The sequence below is a fragment of the Dipodomys ordii genome, unplaced genomic scaffold, assembly GCF_000151885.1.
Source record: "Dipodomys ordii isolate 6190 unplaced genomic scaffold, Dord_2.0 Scaffold57, whole genome shotgun sequence".
Lineage (NCBI taxonomy): Eukaryota > Metazoa > Chordata > Mammalia > Rodentia > Heteromyidae > Dipodomys > Dipodomys ordii.
Window position 1 is genome coordinate 8,240,607 of NW_012267273.1, and position 14,823 is coordinate 8,255,429.

Sequence of the window (14,823 nt, forward strand, 5' to 3'; positions counted from 1 at the left end):
TTTGTGCCTGCTCTGCCATCTAGTGGCTACTTTAGGCACCACAGGTCCTCAGCATCATTGCACACAGGTAGAAAGCAATTGGACTTTATTGGCTGTCCACTAGCGTTGTACCAATTACATAGAATACGGAAATAGACAAGACACCGCCTTTGACTTGAACACATTTACAGGGTAGTGAAATCCATTACATTGGTCAATACTTTTAAGACAAGTCAAAACTTCAAGGGAAAGGAAATACTCAAGGAAAAAGACAGCTGCCATATTGAATTGTTTTAAATGTATTGCATGTAAAAGTGCACACAAAAACAACTGCAACAATAAGCATTTCAACACATATCATGCAGTTTTAGAGTCTTTAAAAATGCTATATTGTTTTGCTTGATCTTCCCAAGAACTTATGATTGGATTAGAATATGTCCCTATTGTACAAATGAGGAAATAAATCCTCTAAAAGCCTGTGCCTTACAAGCTAGACACACTAGCCAATGATGAGCTTAGAGCTACAACTCTCCTGGCACTTGCCTACTAACAGTACATTCAGACAAAATATTAAAAAGCCACAGAATCTACAGTGCTCTCTGAATTCCATCCCTGATGAAATCTCGGACTTTGATACTTTGTACGTAAGAGAAAACTTTGACAACCAAATTGAGATTAAAAGTAATCTTGATAGTGGTAACACAGATATGAATGTCCTAGCAATTGAGCTGAAGGAAAAGACAATATCACTGTGAAGTGTTGTTTGCAGACAGAAGAAAACAGAAGAGTGTCCAGACCTTAGCAGCTCAGGTTTGAAAGGGACTCAGAATTCCTTTTGTTCAACCTCCCATCAAGCGTCAAGATCCTACCTGCCAGGGGCAGTCTCACTGGTACTGGGTGCATTCACCTTCTACTTCCCAAGCAAATGGAATGGGCTCAGCATTCCATCTCTGGACACTTCTGCCTTCAATAATATACTTTCTTAGGTTAGACTAAGATCCTTACCACTGGTAATTCTAGTTTTACCTCCTTCCTTGTATATCCTTTTCTTCCTCATGGTAGACTGGTTGTTTAAGTAAAGCTGTCATTTCCTCTCAAGTTATGTTCTCAGCATAAGTACTCTCCTCTCTTCAGTCATTCTTCATGTATCCTGACTATTCTGCTCACATGCCTGTGTTGGGAGCTCAGATTGCCTGTGATATACCCAAGTCTCCAGGCTTGGGTAGAGCAGAAAGAGTCAACCTCTTTCTTATCTGTCTATCCGGACCATGTGATGAGGCACAAACTCACTCCTTAGTTCTTTCCCCAATGTCTTTATAAGACAAGTGCCACTTCCCTGGCTTGGTCTTCCCTTTGTTTCCACATCTGTAAGAGGGGAAGATGAGTTGAATCAGGATGTCTTACCTTACACCTGGCATGTGTGGGAATTATAGAAATTTAGAGGAGTGGGGGAAGGGAGATGGTGTGAGTGGTTGATTTTGTTTGTTTGTTGAAGCAAATGTTAACATACTGGAATGCTACAATTTAGCGTATGCTTCTGTGTTGACAGCAATATGATTATGACAGCAGCACCATCAGGAAGAAGATCTTTCAGGAGGCCTTGGTTCAAATCACACTGCCCACTGTGCAGAAGGCACTGGCATCCACGTGCAAACCAGTAAGGAAATACTACATGGCTCCTATTGTCTCTGAAGTTCAAATGTACACACTTGCAAATAGTTGGCTAAACCCAGGGCCAGGTTGGAGAGCTGTTTGATAAATGATCAGATTGTAAATATTTTAGACTTTGTGGGCTTATTTGTCTTGTAGCCATACGAGTCTGTTGTTGTAATGCAAAAATAGCTCAAGATACACAGATTACACAGGCAAACTGCTAATCGACTTCATTTTAAAAGCACAAGAAGCTGCCCAGATTTGCTGCCTCTGGAATGGCAGAAATCTCAAAGGGTAATGAGCTGAACTTGAGCCAAGTGAGAGCTTGACAAAGGATGTCTAAGAAGAGAGCCTGTGATCCCTATTAGAAAAGGAATTATCAACTCTGATACTTGACCACTACATCCAGAAGAGAACTTAAGGAACATGATTACAGAAGGAAATCTGTGCTATTTTCTCCAATAACTTCTTTTTTTAACCAATTCTGGGGCTTGAACTCAGGGCCCAGGCACTGTCCCTGAGCTTCTTTTGCCAAAGGCAAGCACCCTACCATTTGAGCCACAGCACTACTTCCTGCTTTTTCTGTGTATGTGGTACTGAGGAATTGAACCTAGGGCTTCATGCATGCTAGGCAAGCACTCTACCACTAAGCCACATTCCAGCCCTCCAGTAACTTTTGTTTACTGAAATTAGGGATGCCGTGTAGTGCTGTTGCCAGCCTCAGGCATGAAGGGACAGGTAATGGTGAAGGTGAGATTTCGTGTTCAGCAGAGCAATGGGCAAGTTCAAAGCCTGGATTGAGTCCTCGCTTCTCCATGTTTTTCCTCTGGGGCTCTGGAAACGTCCCTTTTTCTCTTTGGGGCAAGATTACATCTCCTGCAACACAAGGAATATTTTGCAAGGTCTTTCTTAAGACTGAGAAGACTAGAATGATGCAATTAACATCTATGAGCTTTATCAAGCACTAACCACTGTAGGAAGCATTTTGTATGGATTATGGAAATCAACTTCGAAGCAGCCTTTTGAAGGGTACTATTTATAGCCTCCTATGCAAATGAGGAAAACAGAGTGGTTAAGTAACAGGTCTAGAGACGGTGGGCTGGTTAACAGTTTCAGCCTATTCACACTCACCTGTAACACAGCAGACAATCAGATAACTAGAAGTCCACCACCATCTGATTACTATGTCTATTTTGTAAAAAGGAATCATGGACTTGAACATCTGCAAGATCTACTTCCTGTTGGGGTAGATGATAAAGAGCTTAGAATTTCGAAAAGGCATTTAGGGAGCTTGGAGCTTCTCCAAGCATGAAAGCATTAAAATCCTCTGTGTGATTTATTTTACTGTGACATTTTTTTTCTGCGGTCATTTTTTATATCCTATAAATGTTGTTTTTCTTCACATTGGCATGTCTAGTATTGGCATTCGTTTCTGGGTGTATATTTCCTAGTCGAAAAGGATTTGATTGAAGCCAGGGAGAAAAGAATCCATCTCTGAGCCTTCTCCCTTAGCCTTCTGTGACAGAACAGTTCAGCAGCTTGACAGATTACTGGTTCCACCTGAAAACACAGATGCACATAGTCATTTGTTTAGGAGACATTTGTAAAGGCAAGTGTGGAGTTCCCCTTCTCAACTATGCCCCTCTTCTCGGGCATCAGCAGAGTGAGTTGAGCCCAGTCTACAAATTCTCTTATACGATTTTTAATCAAGACTGCTTCCCAGAGCCTGTGATCCTGAGTTATCAAGATAGTATGTCATTGTCAAGAGCTTTCAAAAATATATCTAGATTGCCAGGTACCAGTGGCTCATACCTGTAATTCTAGCTACTCTGAAGATTGTGGTTCAAAACCAGTCTGGGCAGGAAAGTCCATGAAACTCTTTTATTTATTTTATTTTTTTTTTGGTCAGATGTGGGGCTTGAACTCTGGACCCATGGCTGTCACTGTACTCTTCAGCTCAAGGCTAGTGCTCTACTGCTTGAGCCACAGAGCCACTTTTGGTTTCTTAGTGGTTTACTGGAGATAAGAATGTCACGGACTTTCCTGCCCGGGCTGTCTTTGAACCACGATCCTCAGATCTCAGCCTCCTGAGTAGCTAGGATTACAGGTGTGAGCCACTAGTACCCAACTCATGAAACTCTTATCTCCAGTTAACTACCAAAAAAAAAAGGCCACAAGTAAAGCTGTGGCTCAAATGGTAGAGAGCTAGCCTAAAGCACAAAAGCTCAAGGATAAAGTCCTGGCCCTGAGTTCAAGCCCCAGGGCTGGCACACAAAAAGAATTGAAATAAAAAAAAATCTAGATTTATAGAATAGATAAATTGAAGGATTATCAGCTTCATGAAGTCCTTATTTTTACTAAGATGTGTTTTTTTTTTTCTGGTTCTCTTTTTAAGTAGCATCTTCTCAGATTTGTGGTACTAACTATGCATTAGAATTGCCTAGAATATTTTTTTTTTGGTCCGGTCGTGGGGCCTGAACTCTGGGCCTGGGTGCTGTCCATCAGCTCTTCAGCTCAAGGCTAGCGCTCTACCACCTGAGCCACAGCACCACTTCCAGTTTTTTTTTTGCTTATGTGGTGCTGAGGAATCGAACCCAGGGCCTTGAGCATGCAAGGCAAGCGCTCTACCACTGAGCCACCTTCCCAGCCCTGCCTAGAATATTTTTTAAGTACTCCACAAGAATCTCCCTCAGGATTCCAATTCAACTGCTGCAAAAGTTAAGCCTATGACACAATTCAGTTGATTTAATATCAGCTCTGTGAAGTTGGGCACATCTAAATGTCCTTTGATTATCTCTTCCCACAGAATCCTTTAGCTGTTTGTCAACATGAAGGCACTCTATTCAGCAAATAAGCATTCAAATGTATCAAACATGATCTAGTCATTGTGCGAGGCCGCCAGACCGTAGTCCTCATGGTCTTGGGGGTCACAGTGTGTAAGCAGAAGACAGGTACCCAAGTTGCCATGTTGGGGACACAGTGTTGGCCTTATGGGGAAGAGTTCAGGGAAGGTACTGAACTCTGCTCATGGAATCAAGGAGGACTTCCTTGAATCATGCCTCTTTCTACCCAGTCCTGGCAGGGAACTGAACGCTGCATGGGAAGGAACGGACAGGAGGATTCGCATTAGGAAGAAAAGATGAAAACACATTCAGGCCATGAGCCTGTGTGCCTCCATTTACCTCAATGGCAGTGTCCAGTCTTGTGTGCAGTGATCTTCCCAGAGCTGTACACCAGTTCTGTCTCATGAACCCTCCAGGGGTCAAAGAACTCCTGACTCTTGCCAACTCTTCGTCTTTTTCCTGGTGGGTGTAAAGGAACTCCATTATTGCTCTTGGCCATACAATATAATCCTGGGCCACAGCTCCCCCAAGTGTTAGCTCTGAAAGTTGTATGAATGTGATAGCTTCCAGTCACTTGCTATAACCCCTGACTATTCAGGTAAAAGGTGTAAAGAGCCTTGTATTGGGAGCCCCTTCCCCCACCATGTCCAGTACTATTAGGTATGAGGATTACTGAGTTAATGACTGGGACAATATTTGCTGCATTTTGTTCCCTGGCCTTCCTTCATGCTGATAAGAAAATGTGCACCATGCCTGGGCTGTCTGAGTGAGAATCCATGGTATCAAGGTCAGGTGGAGGCAAAGAAGAGCGTTTACAGAGACTGTTCAACTGGAAAGAGTCCCCATTTTAATAAAGCTAAACATACATCTACCAGGTATAGTGGCATATGCCTGTAATCCTACCATGTGAAAGGCAGATTGAGGTTTCAAGTCCAGCATGGACTATAGAGCAAGACCTTATTTCAAACAAAACAAAAATGCTAAAAAAAAATCTACATGACCTAGCAACTTCAAATTTCATTTTTAGATATATGACTAAGACAAATAAGTCCTAAAAGTAAGTTCTTAAGTCTACAAAAACGAAATGACATGCCTGTTATTAGCATGAGGACAAAACATGTTCATACAATCTTAACAATCAGAAAATAGGGAGAAAAATCCCAATATCGAGAATGAGTAAGGGCTAATGATTTTGGTTTAGCCATTTAGCTGCAGCCATGTGAGTAAATCTGAAAAGCAAACATGAAAGAATGTATGGTTTCATTTATAGAAAGTTGAAGAAAAAATCTATCATATCTCTCTCGATATGAAATCAGTATTCATCTTAGAGGGATGAATGGCTGGAAGGGTGGTAGAGGATCCTGGGGTAGAGAGTGGTGAGGGGAGGTTAGTAAACTGTTCTTCCATCTTGAGATACATTTTGGTTACTCAAGTATAGTTATATATTAAGTGCTATTGAACTACAATTTAAATCTGTGCTTTCTACTGAATGTAATTTCTGTCTCAACAAAGTACTGTTGACATTAAATAAAAAAAGAAAGAAGGAAACAGTTTGGTTATGATAGAAAAAAAAAAAGGAGGGCCAGAAATGCGGCCCAGTGGTAAAGTGCTTGCATAGCATGCATCAAGCCCCAGGTTCGATTCCTCAGTACTACATACACAGAAAATGCCGGAAGTGGCACTGTGGCTCAAGTGGTAGAGTGCTAGCCTTGAGCTGAAGAGCTGAGGGACGGCGCCCAGGCCCAGAGCAGAGGACATGTTCCCAGTGCAAAGAAAGTAGAGAGAAGGACAATGTCTGTATGCCCCCTTCTAATGGACAGGTATTAGCTATGTCAAGGTTATATGAGGCTCAGGGTATTTTGGATTAAAGAGGTCATGTGAGGTCATAGGAGCTTGGGTTGAAGAGAGCACAAAGACTGTTGAACTGAGTTACTATTTAGACTTCTTTTTGTGGGCCATTGTTTTCCTCCTTTGCATGTCTAGTATCTTACGTTATTCTTATCTCTCACTGTCACCGTCTAGGAGCTTCAGAAATATGAGCAGTTCATTTTCTCAGATCATACTCATATGATCCATGTTGAGAATGTCTATGAGGAGATTCTGCATCAGACTCTTCTTGATGAAACTCTGAAAGGTAAGGGGGGGTGGGGAGCTTGTCCTGGCACAGAAGGGAACTCCCCATGGAAGGAAGCATTCCTCAGATGAGACTCCAGACAGTAAAAAAGAGGAAGAGGAAACTGACTTCCATGTGCCAGGAAAAGGAAGGAAAGAAGGAAAGACAACAACCTTGATTGAGTACTCATTGGGTTTGTGTTTTGCTGGCCAGTTAAATATTCTTCTCTTTCAATACAATATAAGCTATGAAGCTGGGTGCCAGTGACTCATGCTTGTAATCCTAGCCACTCAGGAAGCTGAGATCTTAGAACCATAATTCAAAGCCATCCAAAGAAAGAAAAACCCATGAAATTCTTATCTCCAGTTAACTAACCCCTACCCCCATCAAAAAAATAAAGCTGGAAGCAGAGCTATGTCTCAAGAGGTAGAACATGAGCCTTGATCAAAAAAGCTAGGGGACAGCATGGAGGCTTAAGTTCTAGCTCAGTACCAGCACAACAACAACAAAAGAAAAATTTAAAAAATAAACTAAAAAGATGGGAATTAGAAGATGAGGATGTTAAGCTTCATTTTACAGATGAGAAAATAAAGGCTTAAAGGGACTAAGTATGGGGTATTTCATGAAGCACTGTCTTTCCCACATTGGGTCACACACAAGGACAAGGGCTCTTAGGCACTGGCTCATGACCCCTCCCAGAGCTGGTAGAGGTGAGTTCAGCAACAAGGCCTGGCCATGGCTCTCTCAGCACATTCCCTGCCTCTACTCAACCAGACAGAAAAAGACACGGGGCAATGGCACAGTGCCCTATGAAGCTTCATACAGTGTTAGTACCCAACGTGCTGCGTAACCAAGCTTAGCCTGGAATGAAAGTTTGAAGAGGAAAACAATGATTTTTTAAAATATGCTGAAGAGAGCAACTACCACACTGGACCTGAACCTTAATGGTATTCCTGGGGAAGATCTCAAGTAGGACCAAAAATGAAAGTGTAGAATCTGCACAAATCAAAACCATGGCTAGCCTACCATGAAGAATTAGAAGAGTCCTTTTCTCCAGATACTTCTCCCTATGAGAAATACTGTCATGATACTCTGACTTTGGTCAAAAATGGGGTCTAACTGTTGGCTGCTGAGAGAACGATATAGATTGTATAAATCTATGAGACCTCCTTGGATGTGGTCATGGTGCACATTCTATCCACAACCATAAGTGGAGAGCCACAGCCAAATTGCCAGATGCTGTTATTTCTGTTGTTATTGGCTTTGTTCTTCTCAAGGTCTATGAGGCTAGGTTAGATGTTCATGTATGTCCATATTGGACTCTACAGACCAGCTACATGCTCAGTACATACTATGCATTCAGGATTAAACTGAGAGGAAAAGCAGAGTATCCTAAAGGCTTGCCCCAGCCCTTGAGGTATTCCAGTGGAAGTAGACAAACTAGCCACATATATTCACAGCTAGTAAAATGTGATGCGGGGAGGCTCCCTCGGGGATATACATTGTGAACCGTGAGCTCCGAAAGCAAAGGTCTAAGTTTCCATCGCTGATCCCCCTGTTAGATGCCTAGCAAATGTTTGCTTGTGTGAATGATTGAATGAATGTTACCAAGGTTCTGTGTTCTGAAAGGGCTTGCAGTCTTTGATCATTACAGAAGTAAGGTTTCCATGGTGTTGAATTTGAGAATTTGATGGTGAGAGGAGCTGACAGAGGTGTCTGGCTTCTGAATAAACTCAGAAAATCCAGGTTTGTTCTGCAGGGTGTTCATGTTCTGTTCTGTTTTCTCTAACCTCTCAGTGATCAAGGAAGCGGCTATCTTGAAGAAGCACAATTTATTTGAAGACAACATGGCCTTGCCCAGTGAAAGTGTGTCCAGTTTGACAGATCTAAAAATCCCCACCGGAACAAACCTGGCCAGTTCTGCCACAACAGCGTGTGCTTTTTTGCCAGGACCTCCAGATAATGAGACCCCAAGTAAAGAAGTGTTTCAGGAATCAGAGGAAAAGAAGCAGCCTGAGCTCCCTTGTTCATCAGCTGAAGGAGAAAGCCTTTCTTTCTCTGGGCCTAGCCCTCCTTCAGGTGAGGATGGGCAGATGATTCTGTCAAGCGAGCATGACTCTGCTGTGACTCCTGCAGCTGCAGAAAACATCGAGACACCTCTCAGCGCACATGTTCCTGAGCTGGAGTTAGAGGAGACCACCGAGAATGAAGAGCCCACCCACGAAAAGGCAGAACACAGGGCTGCCTCAGGCTCCTTGAAAGATCTCGGAGAGTTGTCAGTGTCCATGGAAGTGCCTGTGGAGTCTGCTCTGGTGACCAGAAAAGACACAAATGAAGGGACACTTGGGCTCCAAGAAAAGGCAAGTGAAGAAGGAAAAGTCCAGTGCTACCCAGACGTCAGCCAGGCTTCTGCTCACCAGGACAACTTTGAAGAGAACAACATGGAGAATAAAGAAGCCCATCCTCCAGCTCCAGAGGCTGAGGCCCCCGGGGTGGATCTGGGGGCATTTCCAGAGGCCAGTGTCCCTGCCTGTCCACCTGCTGGTGAAGGGCACCCTGAGGGCACAGGCCACGTAGACCCCACCAAAGAGCCAGCCGGGGCCACACAGCCCACTGAGAGGGAGCTGGAAGCCAGGGAGGATGCAGGTGAGGCTGTTTGCAATGTGGCGGATCATGCTGTGCCACAGGAAGTTGGCACTTTAAGTTCTGACCCTATTTGCTCCAGGGAGAGTCAGGTTGCAGAAGAGCTAGAAGTGATAGGAGGGAACAGCGATGCAGCCCCAGCTATGGCCAGCGAGGATGCACCGGAGGTTAAGGCTGTCCATGTCTATGAGTGCCAGTGGGTGGTTGAGAATTCTGCAGACACAGGAGTCCTGGCTGCACAGGAAGGTGATATGAAGGAGAATGAAGGGTGTCAGGAGGTCTCTCCAGGGCCTCCCTTGGAGGAGTAAGAGCCACAAGTCTGCAATTGTCTTTCTTTGAACAAAGTCATCGGTCAAGGGGTTATAGTTATGGGAATTCATAAAGGTTGCATGTGATTTGCTATGAAAACTATTATGAAATCATTCCTTAATTTGAATGTAGAAATACCCACAGGACGTGAGCACTGAGGCAGACCTTTCTGAAATTAAATTGCTTCACCATGAATTATTACTTTAGCATTTTAATAGGGATTGTAAAGGCACCAGAGTGTTTGGGGTAAGGGGTTACAGAGAGAGACAGAGAGGAAGAAGGGGGAGAGAACAGTACTTCAGTAAAACAGGAAAACAGTTCTCAATATTCGCTACACATTTCAGTGGTGCATTTTTCTACTGCTTTAAAGCTTTTAAATTTTGAATAAGAATATAAGTGCACACTCACACAAATGTATACTCTTAAGTGCAGCCTAACCATCCATCAGCCTTACCTTCTCAATCAAGCTGCAAGAAAATGAAGGTTATGAGTGCTAACCCCTACCATATGCAGTCCTTCAAGCCAGCCATGCCTGGCTGGTCTCATGAGAAGCTGAGCAGAAAGATTGTGGGACTCTCTGGGCCTATAACTAATTTTACCATCAAATTGTTGATTCTAATTAAGTGCTGGTCCTGGGGCTTGAGCTCATTGCCTGGGTGTCCTGTCTTTTAGTTTTTTTCACTCAAAGTTGGTACTCTACCATGAAACCCACAGCTCCACTTCTGACTTTTTGGTGGTTAATAAGAGTCTCATGGAATTATCTGCTTAGGCTGGCTTTGAACTGCAATCCCTAGATCTCAGCCTCCTGAGTAACTAAGACTATAGGCATGAGTCAATTTTCATGTTGATTCTTGTCCATTAATCTTATTCAATGTGTAAACCTGAAACCATTCCAGATAGGCCTTTTGATGTGCATTGAGCTCAAAGCCTCCTGATTAAAGAGACATTATTTGTAAAGCTACTACATGCCTCAAATTATGTTCGACATATCAAGATATGCTAAAAAGATTGGATACTTTGTCTTTTAGAAATGAAAAGGCATGATGGCTTTTTTTCTTTCTATTCAAACATCCTCAGAAGGGAACGATGAATAAATAAAGACAAAAGCCAAGGTATATTCCACCAAGATCCAACGATGTTTCTAAAACTAGAGATCATTTGTTTAGGAATTCAGCAAGTTTATTGAGTCCCTGTCATGTACTAACCACTGGGGAGTCCATGGTGGAAAGCTATTGTTCCTTCTTCCTGGAAGGAAATAGAATCAAAAGCATCTTTTAAAGGGCTCACAATCTGAAAACTGTTAATGTTAAAAATACAATGGGCTTTCGTGCAAAAAAATAAAAATAAAAAAGATGTGTTCTACTGGACTTTAGAAAAATACCAGATTATTCTTTAAAAGTTGGTGGCCCAAGTAATGTGACTAAAAAAAATTCCTTTTCAGGTTTGAATACTAGATTCCAACATTTCATCTAAAGAGTTTGCTTTGCTAATCACTATCAAGTATATCTTTGGAGATGTTATTCAATAGTTCAGCCATTTCACCAGGAATTTTTAGAGAGCTTTCCTCTGACGTGTCCACAAAGAACATCTTAGATTTCTAGGTCATGAAGTCAGAATGATATTCAATGTGAACATAGTCTTACATTGAATTGCTTACATTGAATTTTCTTAGAGCGTTTAGACCCTTGAATCTCTGAGCTATCCATGGCAGGGAAGAAGGGAGACGCTGCTTCTCCTGAAATCCTCACATCCTGGCATTCAGTATGGTGTACTGTTCTGTTTACTTCCTATTTCTCCCAGAAGCTTCTCTCTTCAAGGATAGAAATTAGGGTTTAGTGACTACATGTGCTTCCTGCTAGAAACCCACAGCCTTGAACAATGGTCTCCTTAATTATCCGGGGGCCTGGCACAGGACCTGCTTAGAGAATTCAGGAACTGAACTCCCAGCACATGGCTGCATAGGAGCTATTCAGAGGTCACTGTGAAGGCAGGGAGATGTCCTTGTTGAGTCTTCCCATAAAGTCCAAAGTCCAGGGGGCCAATAACCAGATGGCCAGAAGTACTGCCCAGTAAGGCAGAGAGCCAAAAAAGCAGTGCCCAGTCTACAAAGACTACCCTTCATTCTGGGAGAATCCTGGCCAGCACAGAGAACCATTTCAGCCATTCCTACCAGAGCTTTGCAGCTCCTTGCATTGGCTTACCTCAATTCTTGCACTAAGACCTTTTCCAACTGTAAAAGAGAATTCATGTCACTACATTGCATGGATGAATTTTAGTGTTCTTCCACTATTCACCCTGAAGACCAGAGAGGACCAGGCACTATGTGGCAATGCATGCTAGAAATCAGAAAGAGCTTTTCTTTATATAAAGCATGCCAGAAATCAGAAAGAGCTTTTCTTTATATAAGGCATGATAGAAATCAGAAAGAGCTTTTCTTTATATATGTCACAAAGACAAGTTTTTTTGAACAAGCAGGACAGGTGTTACATTTGAAGATGGGAACAGGAAAGCAAAGTTCATTAAAATATTCTGTATTCACATTAACACGTGGCTATGACAAATGCATGGCTTCATGGTGCCATGCATTTCTCTTGCTTCTCAGGCAGACCTTTAAGTATTGGCCTGGTGGATTCTGGGTGGGAGCAAGATTGTTTTGACTTGAATGAGCAGCAGGAAAAGATTTTTGATGCTGCTCTGGGCAAAAACATTAAAATGCATTTCAAAAAATGGCCAAAAAAACCATATTTATGACTTTAAGCCAGTTGTTACTATTGACCTTTTTACAAAGAAAGAATATTTTCCTTGGGAAAAAGCAACTTGTCATATGCTAGCTTGGAGCATAGACATTTGTGAACTGCATTATGCAAAGAAAGCTTTTTTTTAAGGAAATATTTTTGAAAACTACAATGATAAGATTCCAGTTTATCCAAAGCTTTAGAAAGAGACCAACATGGAAGTGGCACTGTGGCTCAAGCGGTAGAGTGCTCGCCTTGAGCTGAAGAGCACAGGGACAGCACCCAAGCCCAGAGTTCAAGCCCCACGACCGACCAAAAAAAGAAAGAAAGAAAGAGACCAACGACACACACACACACACACACATTTCTGGTCCTGGGGCTTGAACTCGGGGCCCTAGGCTCTATCCCTGAGCTTCTTTTTTTTGCTCAAGGCTAGCTCTCTACCACCTGAGCCACAGTGCAACTTCTGGCAACTTATTGGAGCTAAGAGTCTCATGGGCTTTCCTGTCCAGGCTAGCTTCGAACCACAATCCTTAGATCTCAGACTCCTGAATAGCTAGGATTAGAAGCATGAAGCTTCAGCACCTGGCCTGAACTATATTTTATTATAAAGATTCTTGAATCTGGTTTGGCAGTTCAGAAGATTTTCCAGTAATTCAAAGCCGAAGAGTTATTCAGGGATTTTTAATTCATCATAAAAAATGTTAAGTGAACTGGGGGTATGGCACAGAGGTAGTGCTTACCTAACATGTTGAAGGCTTGGATTTATCCCATGAAAAGAAATGTGCTAAATAATACATTAACTTTTACTGGGGAAAGGAGGGAGAAAACTGATTTAAACTATAACAAAGTTTCACTAGATAGAAAGTTAGTAGCCTGTGCCTTTTTGCTTCACAATAAACATATGGGTTTTTTTTGGGGGGGGATGCCTTTTGAAATCCTCAACTTCAAGAAACAATCTACATTGTGGTTTTATCTTTATGATCACTATAGAAAGCAAATAAACTGAGAACACTGTAGCCATGTATTTACTCTGTCAAGTGCCTATATTCCAATAAAACACTCATCCTTGAAAAGCTGTCTGATTGTCATTTATTTGGAATGGGGTTGGTTTCATCTTTTAAGCAAATGTCAAATTTCAGTTGAAGGCACAGCTTTTGGAAATGAAAAGGTGAGTCACTCTTGCTGTGTTGTGGAACTTTTATGCTGTCAGGAAGAAATCTGCAGGGAAGCCACTTAACTTCAGGTGAAATTATATTTTGATAAAAGCACATGCTTATTTCTTCTAGGAATAAGATCACATCCATAATACAGTGATGACCAATTACTTAATGTAATTGGATGGGCTGGTCAAACTTAAGTATATTTTCTGTCAGGAACACTGAACAAAATGTTCATTATTTCTGTAGTTACAAATGAAACTGTATGTATCCATCAATAATACTCACAGTTGCTCATTGATCCATGAATTAATTCATCCAAGAAATTAATGACTGTGATCCATTATATATGGGCAATGCAGTGAGTGGTGGAGAAACAAATGATTGAAATAGATGCAATTGCTAACTTCATCAAATTCAAATTCCCAAGGCAGGCATGGCAGGGAAAAGCTAAAGTGAACATTTGCTGCCACTATTGACACAAACCCTGTCTATAATCTCAGCTTGAAGTCTACAGCAACATCGGAGATGCTGGCACCTGTGGCTCACAGCTGTAATCTTAGCTACTCAAGAGGCTGAGATCTGAGGATCTCGGTTCAAAGCCAGCCTGGGCAGGAATGTTCTGGCAGACTCTTATCTCCAATTAATCACCAGAAAACTGGAAGTGGCGCTGTGGCTCAAGTGGTAGAGTGCTAGCCTGAAGAGCTGAGGGACAAGCGCCCAGGCCCAGAGTTCAAGCCCCAAGACTGACCAAAAAATAAAAAGATACACTGGAGAAAAGTGCAGTAGGGAAGGGGCAAGTCTGTGCAGCATTAATTTTGCCATTTCCTCTCCCCTTCCAGTGTGTAAGAATAATTAATTCCCTGAGTCACTCTCTTCCCCCCTCCACCAATGGCCAGCAATCAGATTGGAATTAAGGGTAAGGGAACTGACTTGAAGTTCTTAGCTGGGTTTTTATTTAGATTACTTGTTTTTAGGAGTATGGCTTAGGAGAGGAGCCAATGGAATTTATTCTCTCCACAAACACATTTGGAATTGCCTGTGGTTGAATGTCTAACTCTTTGCCTTTGTCTTAGCTTTACCAAAACCATTTGGCTCTTCCTTCTCCATCTGCCCAGTTCCTGTTTGTCCTGAGTCAAGACAAGTTAAGCTTTACCCCCAAACCAACCCCCTCAATAACTTGAACTTTCATCCTGATCATTTGCCTACTTCTCTTCTTCCTCTCTCTCTCCTGCAGCCAAGTCTCCTCCCTATGCAGGGATGCTGACTTCCATCTGTGTGACTAGCAATCACATTTCTGGCATAGAGCAAACGCTTGGTATGTGTTAACTAAATGAAGTTTCACCCATCCCAGACATAAGAGGCAGGTGAAAATATAGCCAGTAGCC

At 42.3% G+C, this 14,823-nt stretch overlaps 1 protein-coding gene across 1 annotated transcript in view; it reads left to right on the forward strand.

Moving 5' to 3' along the window:
- Fam129a (family with sequence similarity 129, member A) overlaps window positions 1-10,234 on the forward strand; it is a 151,775-nt gene extending 141,541 nt beyond the window's left edge. Inside the window, exons 12-14 of the mRNA XM_013021860.1 lie at window positions 1,529-1,636; window positions 6,498-6,609; window positions 8,386-10,234. Of these exons, the coding sequence (XP_012877314.1) occupies window positions 1,529-1,636; window positions 6,498-6,609; window positions 8,386-9,539 (1,374 nt within the window). The 3' untranslated portion in view covers window positions 9,540-10,234. The remainder of the gene's footprint in view (window positions 1-1,528; window positions 1,637-6,497; window positions 6,610-8,385) is intronic.
- The last annotated feature ends 4,589 nt before the right edge of the window (window positions 10,235-14,823 follow it).